The 21254-nt window shown below is 42.4% G+C and overlaps 1 protein-coding gene across 1 annotated transcript in view; it reads left to right on the top strand.

Annotated features, from left to right (window-relative positions):
* The first annotated feature begins 1408 nt into the window (after positions 1-1408).
* The window catches only part of EFR3A (EFR3 homolog A), a 79886-nt gene continuing 60040 nt past the window's right edge, over positions 1409-21254 (top strand). Inside the window, exon 1 of the mRNA XM_052651761.1 lies at positions 1409-1431. Within this exon, the coding sequence (XP_052507721.1) occupies positions 1422-1431 (10 nt within the window). The 5' untranslated portion in view covers positions 1409-1421. The remainder of the gene's footprint in view (positions 1432-21254) is intronic.

Genomic DNA, 21254 nt, shown 5'->3' with positions numbered 1-21254 from the left:
GAAAACCAAGTACTTGGTAATCTGGCCTTTACCGTTAGCAAGAAACAGTCTCTACATACAGACTGTACACTCTCATCTACTTTCCTAACTCACTTTAAATTGCCCTCTACCCTCCCCTAGTCTCTTTAAGAGCTGTCCAGGTCTTTGCTAGTTCAATTTTTTTTTGCTAATTCTGCTTTTTCACAAGTCCACCTCAAGACAAACTTCCCTCAAGCCCTGCCCTCTCTTATCTTCACCTTTCTCCTTTCCGTACTGCACATCATTTCTTAACCAGAATGTTGGCACTACCCTCAAAGACAAAGAATTTCAAAGTTAAATATATACTTGAATCACTCTCATGTGTGATTCATCGGTTTTAGGTAGGAAGGCAGGAATTCGATTTTTAATAGATTCCCAGGTGATTCAGGCACAAGAAACAATCCTGAGTCACTTTGACAAACACCGTTTGAGACCCCTGTGGGCTTCCTATTTCTTTCTCCACATAGGCTGTCCGCATCCTATAAGGACTAGCAGAGCATATGTGGGTTGCTGAAGGCTCTGGGCTCCGAGTACCAGCTTAGGCCGTTGACTATTAGATACATCAATTACCAGTGACATTCAGAGAGTCAGGAAAAATGACTCAGTCAAGTGGACAGAACCTCTGTCTCTGGAGGAAAGTAACTCCAGAGGCATGAAATCTCTCTGAAAGTCATCTGAGGAGCAAGAGGAAATTACATTTTCTGTCCTCTCAAAACAGACCCAGCCATCGCCCCGGAGGACCTCCGGGCCTCTCAAATAAAGCACACTTCCAGAGAATAAAGGACGCACTGCAAGTTCAACGGCTTAGAAGAGAAAAACCCTACGGGTACTAGATGCATTCATTCAAAGCCATTCTGCTTAGCTCATAACCTCACGCTGCTGTTGCTGCTGCTGCTAAGTCGCTTCAGTCGTGTCCTATGGGGTCGCACAACCTCATAAACAGGTGCAATTGCTAAGAAAAAAATTGTTGCTAATGCACCTCGAATCAGGGTTCGTGAAAACGAATGTGACTCAAACTACTCATTTTTGACAATAAAGCGAAGTCCGAGGATATCCAAAGCGCTGGGCAGTCCTCCCGCATTTCCCCAAGTCCCCCCATGCCGCCCCTCCCACCTCCGAGGGCCACCGCCCTGCGGGGGGGCGGGGCCAGGAGTCGGCGACGTGCTGACGTCAGGGCGTGTGGACGCCCCGGCGTCGTCCGGCGCGGGACTGCGCCGGCGGGGGCCCGCTGCTACCCGCTCCTCCTGCGTGGTCGCGGAGGTCCGCATCGGCTCCCTTGGCCTTTCGCCCTTCGCCTCGTCCGGGCCTGCGCGGCCCGGGCGGCTGGCCCGTCGTGATGCGGTCGGCGCGCCCGGCGCGGCCCCGCTGAGGCTCGGCGCGGCGTCGAGCGCGGCTCGGTCACCATGCCTACCCGTGAGTGGCCGCCCGAGGGCCGGGCCGGGCCGGGCGGGGAGCGTTGGGCGCGCACTCCGGGTGTCGCCGGGCCGGGGAGTGCCCGCGACCGGCCGAGTTCGTTTCGTTTGGGCTTAGGGTTCCCCGGGAGTGGGCGGGCGGAGGTGGTGGCGGCGCGGGAGCCCGTTGCACGGAGCGGGAGACCGAGGCCCGAGCTCGGAGGGCGCCCGGCTGCGGAAGCGGCAGAGCTGCCAGAAGCCAGCCCCGCAGGACTTCACAGTCCAGCTGTTTCTCCAGCAAAGCGCAGGGACTTCCTGCAAAGGCGGAGAACTCACTCCCCATCGCCGTGGCCTCCTCACTTCCTCGAGGACGGGCGTCGCCGGTGGGGACGCCCCAGCCTCTGCCGGAGCGCTTCGCCGCGACGCCCGAGCCCCGGCAAGCCTGGATTTTTCCTCTGAGACACGTCCTGCTGGTTGAAGTAGGCGCGCTCCTTGGGGAACTTTGTCAGGCTCGGGTGCCCCGTGGTGTTGGACCACCGGGCTTCCGATCCACCGGGCAACCGGTTGGAAAAGGAGGGTTTAAGGTCTCCCTCCCTAGACACGTTGAATAAAGCTCCCGGGGCTTGGGCCCCGGAATCTGTGTCCTCCGTGTTAAACGGAAGGACCCTGAAGTTTGAAAATCGCTGGACAGTTGGAGGCCTTTTGGGCAAACAGGGTGTATATACTACAACACTGCCAACGACCAATTTTTCAACGAGCCCAGAGCATCACCAAGTAGTGATTCTTTAAACCCAGGGGCCTGGCTTAGGTATGTGCCGACTACGGTAGTTCCAGGTTTTGGACGCGGAGGAAAAGCATTGATGATGATTGATTTGAGAATTTTTTGGGGGGTAGGGCTCTTGTGAGCATGGTGTTTCATAAGGTGGAATCCTGAAACACTTGGCAGCATGTTTCCAGTTAGCTCCTATTTCTTAGAATTCATAACGTTTCCTAATTGTCCTTATTTTTGTAGATATATGGGACACTGGATTTCCAGGTCAGCCTCACATGCTGCTTTTGTCCAGTGGTGGGTAAAGAGGCGTTATTTCCTGATACTAGAAAGGTTTATATAACGCTGTTGCATATGTTTAAACAGTCTTGATGTAAAGATGACTGACAACTTCTGTATGTTTGGATAAAGTGGGTTTTGTCCTCTTAACACAGATTTCCTAACCTTGATCTGCTTGGGTTTTGTATCCAGTATGCATGTCAGCAGGCTTCCCTGGTGGCTCAGTGATAAAGAATTTGCCTGCCAATGCAGGAGAGGTGGGTGCCATCCCTGGATGGGGAAGATCCCCTGGAGGAGGAAATGGCAACCCACTCTGGTATTCTTGCTAGGATAATCCTGTCGACAGAGGAGCCTGGTGTGCTGCTGTCCATAGGGTCACACAGCGACACAACTGAAGCGACTTAGCATGCATGCATGCATTGGGGAAGGAAATGGCAACCCACTCCAGTATTCTTGCTAGGATAATCCTGTGGACAGAGGAGCCTGGCAGGCTGCAGTCTATGGGGGGTCGAAAAGAATTGGACGGGGCCGAGCACGCACACGTTCATATGTCAGCAGTTTATATTTTAATTTTATTCAGCCCGACTAGAGGAATATCCTCATCGCTGTTATTGTCAATTTATTGTTCCTAAATTCATGTTCATGTTATTCAGTGAATTAGCACTGTGCTAATCTACACTCCAGTATTCTTGCCTGGAAAATCCCATGGACAGAGGAGCTTGGTGGGCTATAGTCCATGGAGTGGAAAGAGTGGGACATGACTTAACAACTAAACCACCACCATGAATCTACTTTCTTAGAAAGCAAAGGGTGGGGAGGGGACACCTTTCTTGAAAGTTAGGACTTCAAGTGGAATTTATTGGTAAAGTGGCAATTATTATTATTTTTTATTATGTCTTAGGGTTATCTAGCTTCATAGAATGGACATGGGAAATGTTTATTTGTTTTCTTAGTTGTGTGATTTACAATGCAAAATGACACGAGGATGAGCCATGGTGTACTTTGCATAGTTAAGAATACAATATTCATGACCTGATTGGAAGGAAGTGAACTACTTGAGTTGTCATTGCTCATATTTATTATGGTACGGTTTCTGTGATTGATTCAAAGTATGATACTGATTGGTAGTACCCAGGTGAAGTCAGTTGTGTTTCTAATTGCCTTTTTCTCTCTTTTTGTGACCAGAACCACCAAGGTCGCTGGGATAGTACAGTGGACATTAGTACCTCTCAGAAATTCTGCATGTAGAATAAGTAATTTCTGCAAAATCATTATTTTGTTTAGGGACTTTTTAGGAACACCTACCCACCCCAATAAGCGAATGTGTTTTTCTTTTTGGCGTCAGGCGAGTTAAGAGGCTCATGTATATGCTCCGCTAGTTAATCCTTAAGGGTTTAGTGAAACAAATGTAATGCTTCCCTGTAAAATGAAAGTGTTGGAGATGATCACTAGGGTCTTTTCAGACTCCGTAACTCTAAGTCAGAGAATTTTTCTATTCCTGCCATTTCGTTGCTTACTTGGCATGTTGATTCTCTCAGTCATTGAAACTGGAGTTGGTGAGTAGAATCTAGTGGAGCATGGCACGCCCGTGAAGGCAGAGTGACAGCGTGTCTCATGAATGTTAGCAGTCACGTCATTGGAGTTAATTAGAAGATCCCGAAAGGTCTTTTTCCGAAAGCAGCTACCTGGAAGTGTGTCTGACAGGAAGTGGCTGCAGTGCAGGAACAGTTCTGTGGTCATGTCACTGTATTCAGGCAGTGGTTTGCAACAGTCACTAAGCACAGATTTCAAGACTGTCTCACTAAGCGATCTTGTCAAACCTACAACCCTGTAATTTGTCACGTCATTTTTCTAAAGGCCTTTATTTCGTCGTCCTCCACTCCAAGGACCATTAAGAAACATTTTGATTGTGAAGATTTTCCAAATTCTGAATCAGAGTTTGAGTGGAAGACATGTTAAAACTTAATTCCAGTCATTTTATTTATTTTATTTTGTGTATCAGGAGACTGAGACTCAGTGAGTTTCAGTAACTTGCGTAGTCAGGTGGAGTAAAACCAGGACTTGAACACAGATCTCGGGGTTGGGTTGGGGTTAGGGTTCCTATCCATAATCACAATGAGCATAGATAATGTTTATTTTTCCATAGCTAAGCTGATAATAGTTTATCTTTTCAAAAAATGTCCTCTGGAGTTACACTAAGGCAAAAATGGTCTTGGCCAAAATTTACATCAGATATGTGTGAACTTATAAAAATATTTAGCAGTTTTGTCTTTGCTTCTGTCTTGTCACCAGAATCTGAGGGAAGAATACTGGGGATCCCAGTGGTATGCTAGGTAGATTTTTGGCTATATAAGTATAGACATAAAGTTTTTAGTAAACTACTTATATGAAAGGGACCCCTTAGCCGACAGATAACTTGTCTTGAAACAGTTCAGTAAAATGTCCAATTGAATGTGCTCTTTTTTAATATATGAAAACCTATTGTATATTGGCTAAGGGAAACTGCAGTCTTAATCATTCTTTGCTGTACTTTCAGTGATTATTTGTAGTTAATGTGCTCTTTTCTCATTTAGATTGGCATTACTATTTGGCCACATATGTTAGGCTGTGGTAATGTGGTCCATCCATGTTTGGTTTTTTCCCATTGATGAAGTTAATTATATTTGACTTATTTTTCAATCCATTCTTTTGAAATAACTGCAGAATATAGATGAATTGTGATGTGAGGGATGAATGCTGTTTGTAGTGTTTTTGTTTAGAAATGTGAGCAGGCTTGACCTGCACCTGGCGTGTCAGCATTCTGTTTGTTCCTTCTCTCTCCCTGCCTGCCCCTCACCCCCTTTTCTCTCTCTCCCACCCAGCACCTATATAGCTTGTCAGAGTTACAGCTGAAGAGTGCTCTTTCTCACAGCGACCTTTGGCCTGACACTGTTTGGGTTACTACCAGAAGTCATCTGTCCCCACTCATGGGGACATGGGGCTGCATTGAAGATAACATAGGTGGTGGGAGATGAGACTGGAGAAGGAGGAAGGAGCCAGAATTTCCAAGATTTAATATGCTGTGCAACTAACGTGACTAAAATTGTCTTCCAGCTGTCACACTCACAGGTAGTGGCTGTTTTGTAGGCGTGTTAGCAGTTTCCAACTTACTGGTTACTTTACAAAAACTTAAAATTTGCTCTTAGTAATAGAAATTATTTATGGAGTGTTGATTGTATACCAGGCAGTATACTTTGTGCTCTACAGGAATGATCTTATTTAATTGTCTCCCACATTAAGGAAGGTCCTATGTGACCAGTTACAGAAACGAAGAGATTGGTTCAGGGAAGTCAAGTAACAGCCTGATGCCGTTAAGTGTGGAGCTGGGCTTGGAGCTGGATGCCTGTGACTTTGCAGCGCTCTGCTCCGGCACAGCAGCAGTGGAACCTGCCATCAGATCCTGTCAGTTTCTTTTAACACGGTTTCTTCTGCTTAGCACTCTGCCTGATCACGTCATAGGTACTGGTCAGTATTGACTAAAAGAAGGAATTTGAACTGGAGTCAGAGAAGTGCTTCTTAGATATGATAACTTGAAATAACTTTTTTCCCCATAAAAACTGTTCTGAAAGGTTTTACAGTTTATGAGTAGATTCTTAGCAGACCTGTCTGAAATATTTGCCAGGCCTGAGAGAAGGAATACCAGTGGAGTCCTGCAGAAGTACTCTGAGTCGGGGTTTCTCAGTTTTTGCTCTGTCGATGCCCTGGGCTGGATCTTTTTTTGTTCGGTGGTCTCAGTCTGTCCGGTGCATTGTGCTTTGTGTAGCAGTGTCTCTGGCGTCTCCCCACCAGAAGCTAGTTGTAGTCCTCGCTGTCCTAAAGTGTGACAGCCAGAAATGTCCTCACACGCTGGCACGTGTCCCCTAGGGGGGCACTGTCCCCAGGTTGAGAACCACCGGTCTAAATACTGAATGTTACTGACCACGGTGTGCCCACAGCCTGGCCTGCTTTCCCATCCAGGGCCCTGCAGTCTGCTCCCTGGAGATGACCTCAGGCTGCAGGCCCAGGCAGCCTACAGACCCGATCCAGGCAGCTGTGACCTCTTGGGTCAGGGCAGGCTCTTTCCTGACCCTGAAGTGAGATTGGTGTGTCACACTTCTCTGGGGAGCCAGAGTGAGCAGATTCCCTCTGCCCCATCCCTTACGGTTCCATCTCAGGAGTCTGGTCCACTTCTGAGCCGCTACCAAAGCCGTCCCATCAGAGTAGGGGGCAGGTAGGAAGAAGAAGCCCAACTTCTTGGGGAGACTCGATCTGCCTAGACTCCCACTTGGAGTGATTTGGAGGGGACAACTTAACAGAAAAACAGCTGCTGCCATCTCTCTGGTTTTTCAGGATGTGCTTTTCAGTATAGTCTCTGTCCCCTCTGCCGCCCACACGTGCTTCTCTGAAAGAAAAGAATACTCTGTCTTTTGGGAAGCGGAGGTCCTTTGTCCCTGAGTCAGATGAAGGCACTAATTCTTAGGAGAAAGCACCTTTTACCTACTGTATAGCCTAACTTTGGTATGGGATGATCTGAATACTGGGTGGGTGTTGACAGCTACCTAAGTTCATACTGTCTTTATGGGGGATGGAGAGGTATAGGATAGAAGTGTTGTAAAAATCTGGCTAAAGATTTGAAGGATTCAAAGTTAATATCAATTACAAGAGATTAGTATTTGCAGTATTTCCACAAATCAGAGACCAAAATACCATCAGCCTTCCATGGTTAAAGCACACACCTGTGCTTGTCAACGTCTGAGTGGAAATGACTGATTAAGGCTTGGGGAAAGATGATTCATTTTCACTAATAAAGAAATGTTAATTAAAAACTGAAATCATTCGGAGTTTGTCGCATTACCAAAGATACAAGTTTAATCACTTCTTTAGCAATAATAGGCGAAGGTGGTGGTGAGGTGCAGTAGAAAAGGCAGAACTTTAAACTGGTACAACTCTTGAAAAGTAGTATGTCAGTATTTTATCAGGTGCTCTGATAATGTGTTTACTCATTGACCCAGTAATTTCACTGTTGGGAATCTATAAGAAATGATGAAAAACATAAACTGCGCCAGGATTTCTGCACTGAGATGTCACAGTAATATTGGTAAAATAGTAAAAACCCAGAAACTTTAATATTCAATCATGGGGAAGTGGTGCAAATTGAATATAGAACATCCTTGCAAAAAAAAATACCATACAGCCATTAAAAATGGTACTTGTAGAAGCACTGGGTTTATAAATTGTTTTTATTTTGTGTAATTTATGTTTTCCAGATTTTCCACAGTTGGCATATAGTCCACAACCGGAAAAAAGAATGCTTAAGATTTTTATAACTTTGGCATAATTTTTTCAAATCTTTCATAATTTTTTATAAAACCTAAATGAAACAAAATATTGCCATGAACTGGTTCTTCCTTTAGCCCATAGAAAAGAATTTGGGTAACTGATGAGATAGTGTTCATTGTGTGTGTATGTACATTTATGGCTTAGGGAAATGCAGAGGTTAAAGCATCTGCCTGGAATGAGGGAGACCCAGGTTCGATCCCTGGGTTGGGAAGACCCTCTGGAGAAGGAAATGGCAACCCACTCCAGTACTCTTGCCTGGAGAATCCCATGGAGGGAGGAGCCTGGTAGGCTACCATCCATGGGGTCGCAAAGAGTCGGACACAACTGAGTGACTTCACTTCACTTCACTGTCTGATTGCTCTTGCTGTTCAGTTCAGTTCAGTCGCTCAGTCGTGTCTGACTCTTTGTGACCCCATGAATCGCAGCACGCCAGGCCTCCCTGTCCATCACCAACTCCCGGAGTTCACTCAGACTCACATCCATCGAGTCCGTGATGCCATCCAGCCATCTCATCCTCTGTCATCCTCTTCTCCTCCTTCCCCCAATCCCTCCCAGCATCAGTCTTTTCCAGTGAGTCAACTCTTGGCATGAGGTGGCCAAAGTACTGGAGTTTCAGCTTTAGCATCATTCCTTCCAAAGAAATCCCAGGGCTGATCTCCTTCAGAATGGACTGGTTGGATCTCCTTGCAGTCCAAGGGACTCTCAAGAGTCTTCTCCAATGTCACAGTTCAAAAGCATCAATTGTTCGGTGCTCAGCCTTCTTCACAGTCCAACTCTCACATCCATACATGACCACAGGAAAAACCATAGCCTTGACTAGACGGACCTTAGTTGGCAAAGTAATGTCTCTGCTTTTGAATATGCTATCTAGGTTGGTCAAAACTTTTCTTCCAAGGGTAAGTGTCTTTTAATTTCATGGCTGCAGTCACTATCTGCAGTGATTTTGGAGCCCCCCAAAATAAAGTCTGACACTGTTTCCACTGTTTCCCCATCTATTTCCCATGAAGTGCTGGGACCGGATGCCATGATCTTCGTTTTCTGAATGTTGAGCTTTAGGCCAACTTTTTCACTCTCCTCTTTCACTTTCATCAAGAGGCTTTTTAGTTCCTCTTCACTTTCTGCCCTAAGGGTGGTGTCATCTGCATATCTGAGGTTATTGATATGTTAGGTGATAGCAAATGTTTATCATGCTGTTTTATTTTGAAAGGAAGGAAAAATTTCTGATTTTTTAGGTGTTGTTTTCAGTTGTGAAAACCTGAAAGGTTGAGATGAACCACTCTGTGTGACTTCAGTTTATCAGCAATTTGTAGGGTTTTCCCCCGAATGATTGTGTGTTGTAGAATGAGCACAGTTCTGCGGAAGTATCACAGAATGAATGTTGGCAATCCCTCCTATGATTAATATGTCAGACCTGTCAAAATTCTTTCGTCATTTCTATCTGCCAGGTTCGCTCCACTCTTGAAATGAGCCTGTTCTCACATATTCTTGAAATTCAGCAGGAGCTACTATCAGTACTAATACTTCTCTTTTCATGTAGGCTGCCATAGTCTCCCTTCTGCATATTATTAGACAGCATGATTCTAATTTTATTAAAGAAGAAATCACTACTCAGGTTTTTTTCATTGTACCTCTGCATGAAGAGTTTGCTCTGTTCTAAAAATAGGCATTAAGCCTTTTGCTCTGTAGTCTTCAGGAGGACTTTCATTCTCCCCAATGCTATTATTTTGGGTTTTATTCTTGGTGAGTTATTCAGCTGTATCTTTTTGTTTTCATTACCTGAGCTCCAGGGTATTTTTGCTGCACTAGTTTGCGGGCTAATTCTAAGTGTTCTTCACACCCCTGCTATTTAATTGGCTTTTTGAACAGCTGTCTTGGCTATTCGTTACAAAGTTCTCTGTGCTGTGGTTGCACTGAAAATGAAATGTAAGATGTTCAAGTTTGCCATAGTCAATTCCTGGGGCCTTATAAACTTTGCAGCAGGTGCCAGCGTGGAAGTCTAAAGGAGTGGTCTGTTGATGACATCTGACATACGTTGACTTATGAACTTAGTTATAAGTATTTTTATTAACTATTTGATCCATTAAATGGGACAGGATAATACCTCTCAGGGAGATTTAGATGCAGTTGAATGTCATTGTGCTTTAGAGGTAGAAATGACTTAATAACTCTGTGATTGGAATTAGAATCGCTGCTTGGATTGTTGCCTTTATTGCACCTGATTCCAAAAGGGCATCTGCAGTGGAGGGTGCCCCAGGCACATGTGTAATAGCTGAAATTTGGGGTCTGGGTCCCTGTGGGTGTTCCCCATTCTCTTGGCTGGCTGCACTGCGTGAACTTCAGGGGCCCAGTTTCCTTTTCAATTCACAGCCGGGAACAGAAACAGACTTAAATAATCTGTTCCCTGCTGCCTTTTCCCTTGGTTCCATCCTGCTTCTTGGCGTGGTCTTCCAAGGATGGGAGTGCCTTTTGCAAGCTGCCACAGGTTTGTCTTAGAGCACCGTCTTTTTGAAATGGAAGAGCTCGGGTCCAGGAGTCAGGGGGAAGAAACATGGGCATCTGCCCCAGGTGGGTCTGTCTGTATTACCTTTACTACAGTGCCATCCCCGGCACAGGGTTCCCATGTTAGCTCCTGAGCATTACGCGTTGCTCTTGATCCGTGTTGGAGGCTGGCGCAGGGCAAGTTTGAGCTACCGGAAGAGCTCGAGTTTCCCCAATGTCTTCCATGGAAGCATAAGAGGGCCTGTTGTGTGGAGGGGGTGCGACGGGGACTCAGCAGGTGGCCTCTCTACCTGATCCTGCCTCAGCTGGGCCGGCTCTGTTTTTGTCTTGTTGGTGAAATTCTGCATTCTGTTTCAGGAGGTAAATAATATTGCTTTTTTAAAAGTTTGTAATTTATGGTCTTAGATATTAGAATATGCCCTCTAACAAGAGCATGAGATATTTTAGAATCAGAAGCTTAGGAATCTAGAAGCAAAAACAGAGGCATTTAGTGATGATGTCTGACCTGCTTTTGCTCTCATGCGCTCTGGGAGTGGAGCTGTCTCATCTCTCCTTGTAGTCACTTCAGTCATAGGCACTGTTACTATAATCTTAGAGTCACAAATATTCTCTTTCAGCTTTTCTTATTTTCCTGTTGGATTTCTCTTAGGGATTGATTCATTCAGCAGATTATTGTAGTGCCTACATGTGCAAGGCTTGGGGAGTATAGAGGTGAATAAAGCAGTCCCTAGCTGTAAAAAGTTGATCCAGTTTATAGAACCTTGTGTAAATAGCTCTGACACAAAGATAGAAATGGCAAGCCCCCTGAGAACAGTGCTTGGAGTTGAGAGAGAGCCCTCAAGAAGGTGAGTGGCAGATGGCGTCCTTGGCCTGAGTCGTTTCAGAGGAGTGTGGGTTGGGGAAGACAATTTGGGTTGAGTCACACAGTTGGAAATAACCAGCAGCCAGTTGGAGTAAGTCATTGGGGCTGGGCACGTGACCGCTTTGAGGCAATCTGTATAACTGGTAATTTTCTTTAAAGTAACACCTGCTTATCAACACCTAATGTGTGTCGGTTACTGTAGGCACCAAGGGCATAGCAGTGCCTCACACTAGATACGAGGGCATCTTCCTGGACATCATCTCTGCCCTCATGAAGCTCAGTCTGGTGAGGAAGACAAGTGCTGAGCAGACAGAGAGCTTTACAGGCACTGAAACCTGGTTTTCTTTGCTACTGTACGTATAGTTTTTGGTATAGTTGGTAGCTCATGGTACACCTTCAGTGTATATTTGTAGAGTGACTCAAATTACTAAAAGAGAAATAGAGGTTGCTATGGGAACATGTGAGTGAGGTAGGAAGGAGAGCAATTAGAGGTTATTAAAGTACAGCGGACTGAGTGACGGGTTTCGAACTTGGGTCATAGGCTTACCCAGCAGTGCAGTGGTAAAGAATCTGCCTGCCAACGCAGGAGATGCAGGAGACAAGGGTTCTATCCCTGGATCAGGAAGATCCCCTGGGAGGAGGAAATGGCCACCCACTCCAGTATTCTTGGGAGAATCCCAGCGACAGAGGAGCCTGGCAGGCTGTAGCCCGTGGCATCGCAAAGAGGAGGACGCAACAGCACACGCACAGCAGGATGAATTGCAGTGTAGAATCTGAATGTTGTTGAGAAAGTACAATTCACAGGACTAGTTGGGTGAGGGGTGGAGGGAGGAGTCAGGATTGATGCCCAGATTTCAGGCTTGGTCATTGGGATGAAGTGCTCCGGTGTGATACGGGGACTTTTTGGAGGGCGAGCGGTTTGGGAGGATCGAGATGGAAGGTGAGTCCTTTTTAGGGTATGATAGGTGCGTGGTGCCATACAGGACTTCAGGGTACATTTGTAGCAGTAACTGTGGATGAAATTACTGGAGGATAGGTTGTAAAGAGTAAAAACAAAATGCCACTGAACGAATGCTTGCATGCAGGAACTGGGTAAAACTCAGGACAGTCCATCTGGTTGTAGGAGCATTGGAAGCATTTCAGTGTAGCAAGAAAAAGAAGCTAGACAGTCTCTTACTGTTTGATCTGATGCTTTGATAATGATAATTTATGGAATGTTAGGGGAAAAAATTTACTTTAAAGCTTTGGGCCTTAAAGATGATCATACATCTTAACTGTGGTATGTACTGTCTATCCTGTACTTAAGCCATTTACTTGTCTTGTCACTGCTTCCTAGCTAGGGGAAGAAATTGTCAAATTATGCTAGGCTGAGAGTATGTAAACTGTTCTGTATTTCCTGGGTAGACAAGCTAAATTGTGCAATTTAAGAGTAGAAATTAGGGAAGCCCCGCATGTGTAACCTAAAAATTTCATCTAGATCTCGAATATTAGTAGCTTCTCATCCCATTCTGTCTTTTTCGAGTCTTGCTGTCATGTGAATTTATGGAAGAACTGAATTTGCTTGCGGCAGATACAGTGCTCATGTAAACTTGCTGAGGGACTGCTTTATTTCAGAGAAAAAAAGAAGTGAGAGGGCGTTTGGAGACTGGAGCGGGGAGCCTCAGACAGCTCCTTGAGTGTGGATCACCGCCTTCTCCTCCCAGCAAATGGTGCTCCTCTTTGTTCCCTGCCCTGCCCACTGCTCTCTGCATGTTTACTCAGTAAACCGGCTCTGTCCTCTCTTCAGCAGCAAAGAAATACTGCTGCTCTTTTTGTTGCCTACCCTGATAGGGAATACAGCAACATACTGGTTAAGGGCTGAACAGTTGTAAAAGCTTTGTATCCAGTGGTTTCAAGAACATGAGGGAAGGGCGACTGTAATTAAATGTGGTTTGGCTGCTGCACTTTTGCTGGAACGGTAGTTGATTCCACCAGTTCTTCATGTTTTTCCATCTAAAATTGCATTGGATTCAGCCTTGATAAAGAATTTGAGTATTTCCATAAAAGTGGGATGATTTTCTGTTGTTCCCCTTTTAATTTTCAGGGGCTTCCCAGGTAGCTCAGCTGGTAAAGAATCCGCCTACAATGCAGGAGACCTGGGTTCGATCCCTGGGTTGGGAAGATCCCCTGGAGAAGGGAAAGGCTACCCACTCTAGTATTCTGGCCTGGAGAATGCCATGGACTGTAGTGGCTTTCACTTTTAATTTTCAAGAGTGAATAGTTTCTGTTCGTAGTTGCAGTAATAAAATGAATACTCCAAGTATGTACAGATTTCCAGATTCTCCCTTTGTGTCTAATGTCACAGAAAGTTGCTGTGTTTTTTATTTCTTCCATGCACTCGTTGTTACAAGTCTTACCTTTGAACTCGAGGAAAATATGATAATGGATTGAAATCTTGGGTAGCAACAAATTTTGGTTTATGAGTCATTAAACAAATTATTAGAAAAGATTAGATGGCCTTCTTAGAGTTTTGATTAACATAAAACATGTACCATTGCATGTATAATAAAGTATAAGAAGTCTAGGCTTTTGATGTTGTGTTACCAAAGTCTCGTCTGGAGTATATACAAAATGTTTAGAATCTCTGTGGTTTCTTTGGCAGTTTTGGGAGACTGTGTCAAGCACTGAACCTTGAAGGTTCAACTTAGTAGCTTAGTTTTGTGACAATAAACTTTATGGTTGGCTTGGCCCTGTCAGCAAGCCCTGTTACATTTTGCTGTCTTCAAACTTCAGATAGAGAAAAGTATATTCTGTTTAGGTATATAACTAGAGTGCTCCCAGTTTTTTCCTTTACTGTTTAATCAAAAAAATTAATCATCTCAATTGGAATGAAAATCTTCAGCATATGGCATAGACACTGTGGGTGTTGTGAACTCTGTAAGAAGAATCAAGGCTGTCGGTATATTGAATGTATTTGTTCTAAAAATAATTTAGGAAGTTACAAACAGCACCCCGCCCTCCCGCTGCATGCAGCCAGTTTAGCACTTCTGTTACTCTCTGACTAATGAGGAAATAAAAATGTTAATATTTAAGCAGTTGAGGAATTTTAGTGCTGTTTTGGATTTTGCCTGAAATAACTCATATCCTACTTTTGAAATATTCAGAGATTTTTAATTAACTTAAATGTGGTTCACTGAGAAAGATCCTAGTCATTGCTTATGGTGGATTCTTTGTATTTGTAATGGTGACAAGTGGATATCTTTTTGATTTAGGATTTGAGGGTTTATTTTCCTGGACTACAGTGCCTTAACTTATTTAGGCGGAAATTGGATTTGAGGGTGTGTGTGTGTGTGTTTGTGTATTAAGAGCTTAGCTAAAAATCTACAGAAAGCCCTACCTTTATCTTTTTTTGTTTAATATCCAGGTTTTCGTTGTGGACAATAGTATAACAAATACTTATTAAGGTCACAGTAAGTATACTGATGGAAATAGTTGACTTTTTAAAAAAGCTTTTTTAAGATATATAATTTGCATACCATTAAATTTGCCTATATTAAATATATGGTAAGACTTGATTTTTATGTGAAACAAAAATGGTACAGATTACCCAAGCAGTGATTCTAAATGTCAACTCCTGGATGCCCAATCTTTCCTTTCTCCCAGGTTTTGATTCAGTAGGACTCATAATTCGATAAATTGCACTATTAGGAGAAGTGCTAAAATTAAAGATATGAGTGGCAAGATTCTGAAATTCTAGTTCTTTTTAACCCCTTTATTATAGGTCAGAAATTAGAGCTTACACTTATATTTTAAGTTTGCTGCTGCTAAGGAATCCAGTAGTCATGTATGGATGTGAGAGTTGGACTGTGAAGAAGGCTGAGCGCCAAAGAATTGATGCTTTTGAACTGTGGTGTTGGAGAAGACTCTTGAGAGTCCCTTGGACTGCAAGGAGATCCAACCAATCCATTCTGAAGGAGATCAGCCCTGGGATTTCTTTGGAAGGAATGATGCTAAGCTGAAACTCCAGTACTTTGGCCACCTCATGCCAAGAGTTGACTCACTGGAAAAGACTGATGCTGGGAGGGATTGGGGGCAGGAGGAGAAGGGGATGACCGAGGATGAGATGGCTGGATGGCATCACCGACTTGATGAACATGAGTTTGAGTGAACTCCGGGAGTTGGTGATGGACAGGGAGGCCTGGCATGCTGCAGTTCATGGGATCGCAAAGAGTCAGACACGACTGAGCGACTGAACTGAACTGAACTGAAGTCACTTCAGTCATGTCTGACTCTGGGCGACCCCATAGATGGCAGCCCACCAGGCTCCCCCATCCCTGGGATTCTCCAGGCAAGAATACTGGAGTGGGTTGCCACTTCCTTCAATGCATGAAAGTGAAAAGTGAAAGTGAAGTCGGTCAGTCGTGTCCTACTCTTCGAGACCCCATGGACTGCAGCCAACCAGGCTCCTCCATCCATGGGATTTTGCAGGCAAGAGTACTGGAGTGGGGTGCCATCGCTTTCTCCATATTTTAAGTTTAAAAGTCTAAAATCATCCAGTATCAGATTGCCATAATCCCAAAACGAGTGCTTTAATCTGTCGAGGGGAGAATTAACTGGACTTTTCCCTCTGTATGCCCACATTGTAATAAAGCAAAGGATTCCCGCCTTATTTTTATAAAATAAAAACGGGCCGTAGCTTCAAAACTGGAACTTGCTTTACATATAGATTTGCTGCTGGAATTTTGTGAAAGTTTATATATAAATGTTTTTGTTATTTTCTATGATAATTTTGGGAGTATTTTGTTGTCACAGTAGGTAAAGAAAACTTTTAAGACAGCGATCGTCGCTTGGCTGTGATTTTGTAAAATGATGAGGTTCTGTCTCCCTTTTTCCAGTGGCTGAGCTCCATATAGCTCTTGTTCACTCTCTGGTATGCTGGAAACTCACCAGTACCTTCTCGTGGGGGCAGTCTAATAGCCCAATAAAAGTTTCTCATTCTTCCTTTCATGATGTTCTTGTACCCTTAGGGACGTTTTAGAGCTCAGAGTTACCTATAATAGGAAAAGAAGATAATTTCTGGAAGTGGGAAAAGTGAAAGTGAAAGTCGCTCAGTCATGTCCAACTCTTTGCAACCCCATGGACTAAACAGTTCATGGAATTCTCCAGGCCAGAATACTGGAGTGGGTAGCTGTTCCCTTCTCCAGGGGATCTTTCGAACCCAGGTCTCCCACATTGCAGGCACATTCTGTCCCAGCTGAGCCATAAGGAAAGCCCATATGTGGGAATATGACATTTTATAATATGACAGGTTCTCAAGCAGGGTGTCACTTCTCCATTCTCTACTGTCTGACTTGATTTTTATACCCATGGAGGGCTGTGGTAACAAGTGTCGTCTTTGGGTAGCTGCATAATATTTTGACTGTGTTTCTCTAGTTAATATTAAACAGTGCATATTATTTAAAAAATGAAAGAAAAAGCCATCTCAGGAAAACAGTATAGTATAGAAGCTGTTAAGAGCACAGACTCTTAAGGGGGTCCACCACTTCTAGTTGCGTGACCTCGGACAAATTACTTTCATCTTTATTTCCTATTTATAACCTATAGATGTTGATACCTACCTCATACGGTTATAAGCATTAAGGAAGATAAAATTTGGAATGTAGTATATAAATATTTGTTGAATGTGTTCTGAAGGAATCAGACTGACAGATAGGAAGTAAATAAGAACAGGATATCCCTGAGATAGATTGGGTTTGGTCTTCTGGTTTTCTCCTGTGTTTTGCACTGTATCCCTGCAAACAGAATTTGTGCCCTGGGGAACTTGCATTTAGTGTTTGATGTTCTATTTGTTGACCAGGACTGCTGTAATAAAATACCACAAACTGAGTGACTTTGAACAGAGAATTTATTGGCGTACAGTTCTGGAGGTCAGAAGTCTGAAATCAAGGTTGGTTCCTTCTGAGGGCTGTGAGGGAAGGTGTGTTCCCGGTCTCTTTACCTGGCTTGTGTTCATAGATTGCCAGTTTCACATGCATGTGAACCTCCCCCTGCATGCACACGTGTCTAAAATTTCCCCTTTTATAAGGATACCAGGTATGTTGGATTAGGGCCCCCGCTAATGACTTTGTCCTGACTGAATTACCTCTTATTCTAAATAAGGTCTCATTCTGAGGCCCTGAGAGGACTTCAGTATATGAGTTTTGCAGGGGATACAGTGCAATCTGTAATAGCTATATGAGACATGAAAGTGAAATGATTTCTGTTACTTAACAGTATTTCTGTGTTTTATTTATTTATTTTTTATTTCTGTGTTTTAAAGCATGCTTATTTCTTTAAACTTTGATGTAAACTGATGGCATAGTCACTTTTTCTTGTACTGAAACCAGATATTCATTTACTTAAAGAAAAGTATGTCTAGCACAGGAAGAAAATTGGTAGAAATGAACAGAAATTCTTTTCATGCTTCAGTTATTTGGTATGCTACTAAATTCTCCTGGAGAAGGAAAATGGCAACCCACTCCTGTACTCTTGCATAGGAAATCCCATGGACAGAGGAACCTGGCAGGCTACAGTCCATGGGGTCGCAAGAGTTGGACCAACTTAGCGACTAAACCACCACTGCCACTAAATTCTCCGGAGCCTGACTTCAAGTCATTTTAGCATTTGAACTGATTTCAGGAATGGTACATACCTAATATTTAAGCAAATACAGAATTTACTGATCTACACATTCTATGAAATCTTCCTTGTTTTAGTTTCTCTAAGCTGCAATAACAAGATACCATAAGCTGAATGGTAAAGTATTGTCACAGTTCGGGCTGCTAGAAGTCTGAAATCAAGGTGTGGCCAGGGCCATGCTACCCACAGAGTTCTAGGGAAGGATCCTTGCTTGCCTCTTTTGGCACTAGTGGCTGCTGGCAAGCCTTAGAGTGCCTTGGTCTGTAGCAGCAGAACTTGTCTTTCCTGTCTTCATGCGGCCTTCTTCCTTGTGTCTCCCATATCTTTCTCTTTGTGAGGGACCAGTCTTTGGATTAAGGGCCCACCCTAATTGAGGATGAACTCCTTTTAATTTGATGCCATGTGCAAAATCTCTGTTTCCAAGTAAGGCCACCATCACAGGTACTGAGGCTAGGTCTTCAGCACATCTTTTTTGGGGACACAGTTCAACCTGCAGCATTTGTCCATTGCTTTAAAAAATTAGCTTCGTTTAATTTTTCTAATCTTCCAAGTATTCCTGACTAGAAAATGGACAACTTTGTTATCATAAATTAATATTCTTGAGCCTCATTGTTCTGAACCCTCCCACTGTCTTGTCAGGCCACTACCTTGGTTTTCCAGGTACAGAATTCTGCTTTACTTTCAACTCTGTCCTGCTTCAGTAGTTTGTTGCAAAGATTCCTTTCTTTTTAAGGTGCCTTTTGTCTCATACTTAATTGACCATCTCAGTGTTATGAGTTATGTTTGAAATTGTTGGACCTACTATTTTAGAATTTACGATGGATTTCAAGTCCAGGAGCCTTTTGTAATTGGAATGTCTATTATCTTACTACTGAATGCATCTGATCTGTACTACTTTTTGTGAAGATAGGATATTCTATATAGATAGAATGGTATGTGAAAATGAAGAAGTTCGGGGATTGATTTTAAGAACTGTGAATAGTCACAGTTTTTATTTGGAAACAAGGCTGAAAAGGTAGAGATTGTATCCAGGTTCACCTCCAAGACCAGCCTGTCAGTGAAGTATAAGTAAATTGGGGAGATCTTTGGTAAAGATCTACTTTATTTTGGTAAAGTAACTGCCTTCACTTTTTAAACCTTTAAATAAATGTGTGTGTGTAGCTAAAATAAACTATTAAATTTGTCATATATATTTTGTAAAATAAGTGATTTGGGTTTTTGTAGGTATGCTCTGAATGAACTACCTTATAATTTGCCTAATGTGGAAAAGTTTATTTCATTATATTCTCAATATGTTTCTGACATACAATGAAATGTCTTGTACTCATATTCTTTCTGTGTTAATTTTGCTTTATATGAGCTGCACAGCCTTTCAAAGGCATCTGGAAATGTCAGGTTGTTTTTTTTTTTTAAACTTTCACAAATTGGAAATGTCACATTCAGACAGCTTCTGAGGAGAAATAAAAGGCTTTTTACTGTGAGTCAAGGTTCAAACTTTAAACATACATCTGGTTTTGGTTTGTGGTGTTTTGTTTACCAAGAACCAACTTTCTTGTTACCTGGATGGCACGTTAATTTAGAAGGGGAGTATCAAAGCATATGTGTCCTTGTTAAATAATAGAGTACATTGCTGGTCTTTTCTGTACCTTTCACAATACCTTGTGTAGTACTTTTCACATATTAGTATTCATAAACATTTGTTTTGCAGTAGAGTTGGAATGTCATGTGCTTTTAGAATTAGAAGGAATTTTTGGTTACTTAATCTAACCTCTAGTTTGAATCTGGACAGCAGCTGACAGATAATCCTATCTGAAAGCGCTCAGGGAGTTCTATAATATTTTGACTACTTCTGTCCAACCTCTGTCTTCTGAGGGCATCACAGACCAGTCCTTTTTTACATGATGTCCTTTAAATATTTGGATAATACCTGATATTTTGACATTTATTACTGGATACATTCTGTGCTAAACATTTTTTTAAACTAAAAAAATGAAGATTTTGTTAAGCATTATGAGTTGCATTTAGTAGCCTTCAAACATACTATACTACAATCTGTCTACAGTTAAGTCAAATCTAATAGCGTTACTTTTTTTGCAGAATCCACGAACTAGGGCGAAATTCCTTTTGGTTAACAGTAAGATACTTAGCTCTTCGAGACTGATGACATACTGCACTTCTGACCACTGATATGCGATGAGGAGCATCCAGAGGAGTGCATAGAAAGGATTTGCTTTCAAAGGATATTAGATATGAAAGCAGCAAATAAAAATGATACAAACTTGCACGAATGCAGTGTGACAACTAGAATTTTTGAATTGTGTCTTTCTTTGGAAAACACACATCTTGTATTTCTGGCACTTAACATGCAGTGGAGGCTTTATAAACCTCTTTTGATTGGTTGCCTAGACATGAAACAGTTACAGTGTTTTTTGAATGTCTTGGAAGACTTCCTTAGATGTGAAACTTCTGTTAAATTATATCTATTACTAGAATAAAACCAGTGCTCAATTAGTGATTTTTTAGAAGAAATCTTGTTTTTATCCTGTTTTCAATATCACATGCCAAACAAAGTGTGTGTGGGGTTTTCTTCAGTAGTTTTTTTCCTTCCAATCTTTAGTAGAACTTTGATTTTGCAGTTACTTCACTCTAATCAATTATTTTTATCCTTCATTGTTTACTAAATATTGTAGAACATAGTCTAGTTATGTATTTCAGATAGAGGACTTGTATCTTACTAAAAACTAATTAAGATAGTAATGAAATGTATTACTAGGTCCTTTTAAGGGATATTTCATATTATCCATCATTTTATTTTTAATAAGAACCTATAATCATTATAAACTATGTGATTAGTCTATTTTTTCCCACATCAAGTGTAGAGTCTGTAGAATAGTATTTTTCATTCTGGATATTCTGAAACTGCCACTGCGTTATTTTTGGTTAAAATATTTAACACATCTTGAAATTTTAATTTGTATTACTGTAAAATATGAAAATTTTCACTTTCATGCGTTTTTTAAAAAAGCTCTTATTTTCTTTTTCTGCTCTTTCCTTGTTCTGAGAGTATTTCTTTTTTTTCGAGTTCTTATTTCTTTTATCTATGTAAATTGGTACTTTTATAGAAGGCATGCAATTTGGAAAACTCTCCTTTGTTTTCTCTATCACTATTCTTTTTATAGTTTTCTTCCTGTCTCTTTAAATGTCTTCCCTTTCACTTCCTTCGCTGCTAGTCATTCCTTAAATGCTTGCTTTCCCCAGAGTTCTCTTAATTCCATCCTATGTTTCTTTGTTGACTTCAGCTAGTTAAACTAGTTGGTTTTGCTATTGTTTATATGCTTTTGGTTCTTAAATTTTTATTTCTAATCTAAATCATTTGCCTACTACAAGATGTCCCACTTTTAGTTTTGTAACCTCAAATTTA

The sequence above is a fragment of the Budorcas taxicolor genome, chromosome 14 (genome assembly GCF_023091745.1).
Source record: "Budorcas taxicolor isolate Tak-1 chromosome 14, Takin1.1, whole genome shotgun sequence".
Lineage (NCBI taxonomy): Eukaryota > Metazoa > Chordata > Mammalia > Artiodactyla > Bovidae > Budorcas > Budorcas taxicolor.
This window is presented reverse-complemented; position numbering and strand designations above follow the sequence as displayed.